The following is a 10691-nucleotide window of genomic DNA, read 5'->3' as shown; positions in this document are numbered from 1 at the left end:
ATAACCACAGTTGTGAAAGTTATTAGGGTTTCTGCCAACTGTGTACAATTTCATTCAATTTCCTTGTTAAATCTGGTGGAGAAAATTTGTATCTGTCCATCCAGAGCAATGTGATTTCCTAAAAAGAATTAACAATAATCTGGATTTTAGCAAAGCATTTGATACAGTTCCACATAATGAGCTCATAAGACATTTGTACAGGCTAGGACTTAACCACTGGCTGATTCAGTGGACAGGACATTGGCTCAAGGGTAGATCCCAGTGTGTGATGATTAACGGGGCAGTCTGACCAGAGACCTGTCACAAAGAGTGTACCACAAGGCTGAATCCTAAATCCAGAGTGTTTGTGAGTGATGTAACAGAAGGATTGCTAGGTAAGGTTTGTCTTTTTGCTGATGACACAAAGATGTCCAATAGAGTTGACATTCCTGGGAGTATTTGTAACATGGAGAAAAGATTTGGCATTGCTGGGAAATTGGTCATTACTGAAGTCCATGTATACTATGTCCGTAGCATTTTGCTGGTCCATTAATTTAGTTGCTTTATTGAAGAATGCAATAAGATTTGTCTGGCATAACCTGTTTTTGACAAAGCTATGTTGGCTTTCAGTTATAGCTTTGTTGTTTCTAGGCGCGCTCGCAGATCTGTTGCTTGATTATTGGACTGTTCTTTTATTTAATCCAAAAGAGGCCATGAGCATCAAAAGTCCTTAAAGGAAGAACGTCTTCTTTCTCTCTGAAGCCCCTTGTGTCATAGGAGAAGGAAGCAGGTACCAACAGACGCCAACAAACCTTAGAAAGCCAACACCTCCCAGATAATGACCACCAAAGTTCAGTTGTCCTAGAAGTTGTCTGCTGGGATACTTTGGGAGATGTTCTGTAATTCAGGCAGCTTTTTCCAACCTGGGGCATTCCGATTATATGGAGGGTACAATAGATTTGCGCTCCTGGTGAGCCAAGTGATGCTATTGCTGCCTTAAGAACAGATGCATACAAAGATGACAGAAATGAGATGACAGAAACAAATAGCAAGTGCCATCTCTGCAAAGAAACTGATAAAATAATGAATCACCTTGTTAGCTGTTGCAAGAAGATAGCGGAGACTGACTACAAACAACGGCATGCCAAAGTAGCAACAATGGTGCATTGGAAGATCTGCAAGAAATACCATTTGCCTGCCAACAAGAACTGGTGGGACCATAAAATAGAGAAAGTCGTAGAAGTTGAAATGCTCTGGGACTTTAGAATTCAGACCAACAGACATCGGCCACATTATATCCGAGACTTAACAATTTGCAATCAGAAAGACAAAAAAAACCTGATAGTGGACATGACAGTATTTAGAGAGCGCGAGCAGAAGAGAAGAGAAAATCCTAGAGAAGATAACAAAATACAAAGAATGCAAATAGAAATAGAGCGACTGTGGCAAATGAAAGTAAACATAGTAATAGCAAACATAGTAATAGGCGCTTTGGATACAATCCCAAGATAATTGAAGCACCACTTGAACTCCACTGGCGTTGACAAGTTCACCACTAGTCAATTGCGAAAGGCAGTTTTATTTGGAATACCTTACATCCTGTGATGATATTCTTTAACAACATCGAACATCTGCATCTGTTTATCCCAGGTTCTTGGGAAAGACTCAATTGGTGAACAAAAATGCCAATAACCCATCCATGACTTTGCTGGCTGAATAAAACCCCTAGCTAGGTTCTTGTCTATAAACTCCCAGAGTTCCCCCACTTCTTTAGGCAATTTGATGGCACACCATTTGAAAATTATTGTCATTGACAAATTCTCCATCAGTCAATTGCAGAAGGCAGCTTTACTTGGAACAGCTTCCATCCTGCGACAATATCTGTAGCACCATCAAACATCCAGATCTGCCTATCCCAGGTCCTTGGTAAGGACTCGATAAGTAGATAAAAATGCCAAACCCAGTCTGAACATCTGGTTGGCTATGCAATAATCAACAACTATTATTAAGTTAGGACTTGAACTATTAAACTTTTCAATCCCAGACTGTGAATCAAATTGAAGATTAAATCTATAACAATAACAATGACAATAACAATATCTGGAAGATGCTAATTTGATGAAAGGTCAACTGAGTTCGCCCTTGTACTCCTACTTTTCCAAATAATTGGAAGTTTGGTTTAATTGGGAAGTTTTTTTAATTGAAACAGGCTAAAAATGTTCAATAATGCAATTTTATTTAACATTATATATATCGGGGCATGTCAAATTTTTTAGCTTTCAATTTCCAAATATTAGGGTTGCTCAAAAGTGCGTTTGGGGACTGTAAAGATATTTTGGTTACTGTAATATAATTTAGATGAACTTGTTAAGTAACTACAAAACTACCATAACTTTTCAGACCAGCAATTTCCCAGCAAACAATTCAGACCAGCAATTCCACAGCACCATCAAAGAAGAACATTATTCTGTGTGCAGTGAGCTGGGTGGAAGATACCTTTATCGTTTGACTCCAGAGAAAGGCTCAGAAACAGAAAAACCTGCTCAACTGGTTGCAGATAATCTGGTGTATGCCATGAAGAAGAAAGGCGTTGAAGGCCACTGGAGGAGGTTCTACAAGTGTTAATACTGGCTGTGAAGGTGGTGCCCTGCACTGGGCAGAGGTCAAGCCGGAGCATCCACTACGCTGGTGCCGATTGGTTGGTCTGAAGGTGTAGATGAGCCACCTCGGATGTGCAAAGTGACTGCAGTGGAAATAAGGAAGTTCGCTGACGAACCAATGCAAGGACCACAGTGACCCTGTCATGCCCAGTCAATAGAGGGATGTGTGAAACAGGTCACAGAGGCAGCAAGCAGAGTGGAGACACAAGAGAAATGGGAGGATTATTATGTCAGAGGCCAAGAAGCAAGTTGGCGGCTGATGGCGAAGAACGAATCAAAACAAGGCTTGATGAAACTCCCTTCAACATTTTTGTAACTCAGATAATTTCTTTCTGATGTTATTTATGATTGCAAGGATTGTTTTTTTGCTTAGCTGGATAAGATTCATACAGGGGGAAAAAACTATTTTTTGTAGCACAGGTGTAATTTTGAGAAGATAAAGTTAACAGTATTTGTGGGATATATGATCATATTCAACCAAGCCAAACATTGTACAATTGCAAAAATAACAGATTTGAATAATTGGTGTAAAAACACATATTTTTAGAACCCCTCACTGGGAAAAAAAAAAAAGCAATTTAAAAGCCAGCCTATGGGCCCTGCGAGGCTCAGGCTACACTGGATGCCTGGTTAAGCACAAGCCCTGGTTGAGAAGTTGGGAATCTGCCTGAGGTGGTGGAAAGTCCTCATCCCATCCTGCCAGGTAGATGGATGGGTAGCAGGGAGCATCCGAGTGGCATTCGTCACAGAACTCACAGAAATAGGGATTTAGACTCAGTAGAGACTCTAAGCTTCATGGTGGCCCTGGGGACGGAAGGACCCCTGGTATTAGGGTGGCTTGGCTACAAAAAGTGGAATCCTAAAGTAAACTGGAGAAGGGGACTGCTAAAAATTCGAACGAGTCGTCCTCCCCAGGAGCAAGAGAGAATTCGGAAGGTAACCTTCCCACAGTGGGAAATAGGAGCAGTAGCGCAGGGACAGGAAAAAGGACCTCCCCTTGTCCCCAAAGAGTATCAGGAATTTGAGAGAGATATTCAGTGAAAAGCTGGTGGATGAGCTACCCGCTCACAGTCAAGAGGCTACAGAGATCCTACCTGGGATTAAATTGTCCAAGATGAAGCTGTGTTCAATGACCCCAAGAGAGGTAGATGAATTGTGGGGGTTCATTGACAAAAACCTTGCCCGTGGGTTCATTCAACCGGCCCGACCACGGATAGTAAGCAGCCCCTTTGTGGAAAGGAGGGTGGGACACTTTGCCTGTGCATGGATTACAGAGGGCTAAATGCTGTTTGCCTGGGAAACACCTGCGCCCTCCTCCTGAGCAAGGATGCAGAGAGGAGGCAAGTATCAGCAGCTCTCCATAATATAGGTAGCTGTCAACTTAGAACAGTTCATTTAGTGACCTTTCAAAGTGACAATGGCACTGAAAAAGCGACTTCTGGCCGTTTTTCACACTTGTGACTGTGGCAGCAGCCCCATGATCATGGGATTGACATTTATGATGCTTGCAGTGCCCTGGGATCATGTTCTCCCCGTCTGACGAGCAAAGTCAATGAGGAAATAAAAATCACTTAACAACCGTGTTGCTAATTTAAGAACCACATTGATTCACTTAATGAATGTGGCAAGAAAAGTCACAAAATGGGATAAATTTCTCACTTAATATAAATTTTGGGCTCAATTGTGGACATAAGTTGAGGACTACTTGTACAGGCTTTAGTGGGGAAACACAGGCTCTGACAATGTGTCAGGACGTTAACCATATTTCTTAGCCAAAGTTAAATGCACCTTCTGTTGCATTGGCCTTGGTGAAACATTTCTATGCTTAACCTTGTTCCAGTGAGAAATTCAGAAGAGGCACCATCAACTAGCACTAGCACTTAAGACTTATATGCCGAATTACAGTGCTTTCCAGCCCTCTCTAAGCGATTTACAGAGTCAGCCTCTTCTTACCCCCAAACTGGCTTCTCATTTTTAACCACTTTGGAAGGAGGGAAGGCCGAGTCAACCTTGAGCCTGGTGAGATTCAAACTGCCAAATGGTTTGCAGGCAGCTGAAGTAGCCAGCAGTTCTGCATTCTAATCACTGCACCACCACTATCTGGGCTTTTGCCCGCACCCAGGATTGGTGTGTGTGTGTGTGGATGTGTGGATCATGCAATCAAGCCTATTGGATAATGCAAGAGCATTACAAGCAATCCCACCCCCCAAAAGTATTAGAACTTTTTAGAAGATCGGTAGTGGGTAAAATACTGGGTGTATCTAGAAAGTCAGCAGCCCAGGTTTGAGATCCGAGCGTCACAAAACAGGCTGAATTCCCGTTACTTGACGTGGCTCCCGTCAAACTAGCAATTCAAACACAAGCAAATGTGAGTAAACAGGTACCACTCTGGTGGGAAGGTAACAGCGCTCTGTGACATGTTGATCAAGTGACCACAGAAATGTCTTTGGACAGTGCTGGCTCAATGACCTTGGAGCACCATACTCTGAAGCTGGCAATGACCAGTGGAGTAAAATTTGCAGGGACTCTTAACCTGTATTTTGAAAACCTGCCTATGTACCTTCCTAAAGTACATTTCTCTATCGCTGGTAGAACCCAAGATCTCTTAAGAGCATCAGGCAGAGAATATCCACTGTAAGTGTTTCAAGGGGGCACCTGGAAAAGAAAAAAACATGAACAGACTTCCAAATAACTGAAAAGCTCTCCAGGAGCCACAGACCCAATAGAACTATAGTGCTAATGCATCCGGTGATACAACTTTGAATTCTGGTTTAACACAGTATGTTAATGATCTGCTTGGGGGAATGAAAAGTTTGTTTTTGTTTTTAAAGTGAGGCTCAAGTCAGGAAATTGTTTCATGTGCTGTTTCCTAATCTTCACAGGAGATTTGAGACTAATTTCTAGGTAAGGAAGGCAGGAAAAATCAATGGCAAAACTGAGCTTGACAATGTCATAATTCTTGTGACCCAAGTTATGCTTGATTTTTTATAAAAAAAATATCCTGATTAGGGGAATAGAATGGATGAGTTAATCTCTAGCTAAAACTCAAAATATTTAGGGCCATATTTGCCAGTACTAATTTCAGCAAGAATGTTTAACATCCTAGCAGTGTTTTCAGCATCGAGGGCCAAAATAGGACACGAGTGGGAAAGGGGTGCTGCTGTGCCTGAGAAGACTTTGTGGGACTGCCAAAGGCATCTAGCTGGGTCACCACAGAAGCAGGTGGGGGGGAGGGGGTCCTGATTCAACAAGGAAGTTCCTATTTGTTGTGCCAGAGAGGGCAGCAGCAGTACCAAAGCAGTACAGTGAGCATGGATGTATTTTGGTCACTTTATTAAATGAGATATTAAATATTTTAAGTTTCAACTACCAAACAGCACTTCGAATGGTGAAAACACAGATAGCATACTGTCTTACTTGAATGCTTTTCTTTAAAAACAATTTCCAGTCCATAATATATATTTTACAAAACAGCCTTATAGGAAGAAGTGACATCTTTTCTACAGTACTTTTATGATATTTAATACATAACTGAAAAAGCCATCTAAACAGAAATGAAGGCCAAGTTTTCACAGCTGTATGATTCAGCAGCCAAAGCTGGTCAAGGAACTGAAACGTTACTATACAACTGGGACAAAAACATGTACAGGATCACAATACTAAGCAAAAATGCTTTACATCCAAAGGAATAAACAGGTTACAAAATGTGGAGAATTTAGCAGGCAAAACTGTATTACAAGCAACATTTTATTCATCATCTTATATAAGCCATTTCAACTAGAGAAAACATCTAAAACAAATATAAAAATGAGTTTTTGTTTACTGTCTTTAAATATTGATTAAAGCTTGATGTTATACTCAAAAGCACATTATTATGCAGCTATAATGTTGTGAGAAATATGTAAGTGGTCCAAGTCTCCAAGACAGCCTCATCCACATCAGATTTCTTCTTGTGGGAAAAATAATGGGATTTTAAAATGTTCCTAAGTTTCACATTAAGTCTCTAGAAATTCCCAGCTCAGAAAATGTAGGAATGTTCTGGACAGATATATTTGCTTTCAAACAATTGTCTCAGAAAGTCTGTATTTCGTTTCTTTTGAAGCAAGCACAAATTTTGGAGCTGTTTCCTTTCTTACCAATATAAAGTAATGCAATAAATCAACTCCACAAGATGAAATTGGGCTGAAGATTCACCCCACTACCTCACTGTGGAAAGGAGAACTAAAATTAACTCACAATTATTTTTTTCCCTGTGAAATAGATGCTCCAATCGCCAATTAAGAAGTATCTAGTTAAAAATAAAAACGTTGTCCAAAATCTGTGCTGTCCAGATTCTAAGATTCAGGTAAGAGAAGAAAAAGGCATTGTTCCTCAAAAATCATACAGAAAGCCAAAAATTTAGACTTCCAAAAATATTAACAGTTCTCACTTTTCATGGTCTGTAGTCAATTCTTCCATCTGTACATTTTCTTCTTCATGACTCCAGTAGCACAAACACACCTGTCGTTTTATTTATCATGCCCGCATTCCAGAAGTTCTTCCGCTTGAAAAACTCAGATGGACTAATGCATGAAAAAAAGCTTTATGTTGTCAATATAGAAAATGGATGACAATTCCATTTTTATGCTGAAAAGTAGCCGTTGGTGGTGTAATTAATCAGTCGTTCTTTTGTTTTTTTCTTGCCATAGGGTTGAAATTAAAAAAAAACAACCACAATGTATTTTTTTTCTCCTTCACCTTCATATTCTTAAAAGAATGAAAACTAGGAAAGAAATGCGAGATAACCAGAGATACGGATCTATAAAAGCAGGAATTATTTCCCAGCTGTGGCAGAGCTGCAGGTGGCAAGAGGCCCTTCATTCATTCTCAGAGGGCGATGGCTCCGCCAGTTCAAAATGCAGGCTGGAGCTTGGCCTCCCTCCTAAAGGGCTGCCATCCTGCTTTAAGCTCCACCGAAGTCCCGGGAATTCAGCCCGCTTCCTCGCTCATCCTACTGCCGGCAACAGGACGAGACACCAGCACCAGGATAAAGGCGTCGATAGAAATGTGCTTTGCATCAGAATCAGTGCAAGAGGAAAATACATGGATGATGGACCAAAAGGGACTGGATGTTCTCCCACCGCCCCGCCCCGCCCCCCGGAGGAAACAGAAGTGGCAGGAGGCCGGAGAAAAGAGGCTTTGCTCAGGCCGTAACTTAAGGCTACCGACAGTTTCCAGGAAAACTGTCGTTCAGACGTTTCAGAGCGGTAGTTTCTTTTAAAATATTGCACTGTCTCTAGAGCCCCTTCAGTTCTTTACTTTTCCATCGCGAGCGATGAAGAGTAGAACAGGCTTGTGGGTCAGCCGTGTGGGCCGTGTGGGAAGGAATACAAAAGAATCAATTTTAACCAAGAACTCCGCCGGGAACGTGGAGGGCTGGGGACCGAAATATACAGACCTGGGGGAGGCTCCCCAGGCGTCCGGCAGCTGTTTTCAGGGCTATTAACAGCAAGCATGGCAGTTGGGAGAGGAAGCCTGCAAAGCCCCTTCGGGTTACGGAAGGAAGAGGCTGTTTTCACTGAAAACAACGCAGCATCTCCTGTGCTCGACACGTGGAAGAAGAAGATTCTAGCCAACGCCACACCCTGGACAGCGGTTGAGACAGGGCAGCACATCGTATCAAAACAAAGAGGGAAAGAATAAAGCAGAAGGTGTGAAGAAGGGGGAGGGAAACTATTTATACAGGTGAGTTCTGTTAAGCCATTGATTCCTAAAAAAATAAAAAATAAAAAGTTCTCTCTCTCTCTCTCTGATTTTACCAGTCCTCCAGGTGGCCATTGCAGGATCACATGGGCTTCCCTTGGGAGGGTCCTGGGCTTTTGCCACTCATGGGGGGAGGCGCTCGCTGCAGGGGCGGGGGGTGCAGGGCCCCAGCCCCAGACTGGTACATCCCCCGGATGTCGATCTGCTGGAAGTTGGAGGGGTTCAGCATCAAGCCCGGCGGCTTGGACATCATCAGGTGGCTCAGGGCTGCCTGCTGAGCCTGCTGATAGGCCAGCTGCTGCTGCGGCGGAAGCTGCTGCTGGCTGAATTGCTGCTGCAGCCGCCGGTTCATCAGGATCCTCTGGACGCAGCTGATGAGCTGTGGGAGGGAAGGGCAGACATTAGCAGGCCGGGGAGGGCACCCTGGCCGAGTGTGCCCCCCCCGTCCCCCCGCCCCCCGGCAACCAGGCAGGGAGCACAACCAGGTGACCTCTTTCTACTTTATTGTACAGCCTCATTAACAGAAGCTTGCACACTTGAAAGCAGAAGCTTCTCGCCACCCCTTTTAACCGTCTAAATCAGGGGTCTCAAACTCAAGGCCTGTCGGATGCATCCATCCCACGGGGTGCTTAGATTTGTCCCGCGGAGCCAGCCTGGAAAACAGTGAGGGACCAGCCTGCAGTCTGCCAGTGAAAATGGGCTCCCGAGCTCCGTTTCCGGCTGCTTCGGCCTCCTGCAACCCACTGTCAGCGAGAGGCACGCAGCCCTCCCGAGCTGTTTTCGCTGGCAGAGGGTTGCAGGAGGCCGAGGCGGCTGGAAATGGAGCTCGGGAGCCCATTTTCACTGGCAGAGGGCTTGGCCTGCCACAGGTGCCCCCAACATGAGTGACATCGAGCTCTGGCCATCCCCACCCGGCCCCTTGAGGTCAAACACAACCCTGATGCAGCCCACAATGAAATCAAGTTTGACACCCCTGATCTAAATCAACTAGGACAAGAAGTTTCTTCCTCTAGCCCTTAAGCCACCGGGGGCTCCCGCCTCTCTTCTCTGGTTTGTTTCCAAAGTAGCATTTCATCCCCTCATCCCTCAAGGCCATTCTCACATACCAGGACACCCAGGGATATACTCGATATTTGCCACACTGCCCTTACCAATAACAACATGGCGGCATTTGCAAGCTGATGACTGGAGTGGCTGCTAGGCGATCCTGTTTCGGGCCATGATTTTTCTCATGACTTGCCAGTGGCATTTCTCTGCGTTGCCAGAGGAATGGGCATTCTCAAGTTTCTGTCAGCTGCCACCTTATGCTTGCTATGCCTTGCTGTTGCGCAGTGACAGCTGTGGGGAGGGGGGGGACGAGGAGGGAGGTGCTTGGGGAATCTAAAGTAGACTCTGTACCTCCTTGAGACACTGCTCCAAAGTCACCCAGCTGGAAGGAGGAGGGAGCTGCGTACAAGCTGCATTTGGACTGACCCTTATGAAGGCTTCCTGCGTGGACTTGATTGGTTTCAGTGGGGTGGGCAGCGAGGGAGAGTTGGGGGGGGGGGATTTTGGCATGTTAATTCTCAGTTCTGGCTATGCAATAGTCTGGTGCACCTGACCGCTAGCACAACTATACCTTTCTCAACAAATGGAGCCAAGAATGGTTTCTATTTATAGAGGTTTTAGATTGTGGCCAGTCTGAGAGTTTCACAAAACATCTCATCAGAAATGTTCAAGCGCTACCCTGTAATCTTGCAATCCTTTAACTCCCCTGCATTTTATTATGTATTGACGCCTTGAGAAGTGGCCCCCTGTAAGGGGTGAAGCCCCACTGAAGCACAGAAAAGCCTGACTCCCACACAGCTCCGTTGTTGCCTTAATTCCATTTTATTCTATTTTGAAAGCTGCTTCTAAAGACATGTGATTTTTACTCCCCCTAAACTTACAAATTGGAACTGACTCTGAGGCATGGAAGGGAGGGAAATGCAAGTGCGCCTGCTGGTATCTTTACCTCCATCAAAAATGGCGCTGACTCCGGGCTGCAATAAAATGCAGCGCGAGGTTTAGGTGCTGCTGTTCCTCAGGAGCTCAAGAGGAGGCTTCCTGAAAAATCCTTGCTCGAACATCACTACAGCTAGTCGGGTTTAGAGGCTAGGAAGTCTAGGACTAGAAATTGGGAGCCCCCCCCCCATTTTACTCTTGTCCCAGACACAAGCCACCATCTCTCTCAGCCCTAAGGAGGAAGAGGAGCAGGAGGCCAGGGCGAGCCACTTCCCAAATCACACCCCACAAACCTCACCGGACCTGTCTGTGTGGTCACCAGGAATC

At 44.4% G+C, this 10691-nt stretch overlaps 1 protein-coding gene across 1 annotated transcript in view; it reads right to left on the bottom strand.

Annotated features, from left to right (window-relative positions):
* Nucleotides 1-5955: 5955 nt before the first annotated feature.
* The window catches only part of ATRX (ATRX chromatin remodeler), a 98651-nt gene continuing 93915 nt past the window's right edge, over nt 5956-10691 (bottom strand). The window contains exon 35 of the mRNA XM_026703099.2: nt 5956-8760. Within this exon, the coding sequence (XP_026558884.1) occupies nt 8464-8760 (297 nt within the window). The 3' untranslated portion in view covers nt 5956-8463. The remainder of the gene's footprint in view (nt 8761-10691) is intronic.

This window comes from Pseudonaja textilis, chromosome 12, assembly GCF_049901715.1.
Source record: "Pseudonaja textilis isolate UNSWEBS1 chromosome 12, rPseTex1.2, whole genome shotgun sequence".
Classification (NCBI taxonomy): Eukaryota; Metazoa; Chordata; class Lepidosauria; order Squamata; family Elapidae; genus Pseudonaja; species Pseudonaja textilis.
The sequence above is the reverse complement of the archived record's forward strand: the minus strand, read 5'-3'. Positions and strand labels throughout refer to the sequence as shown.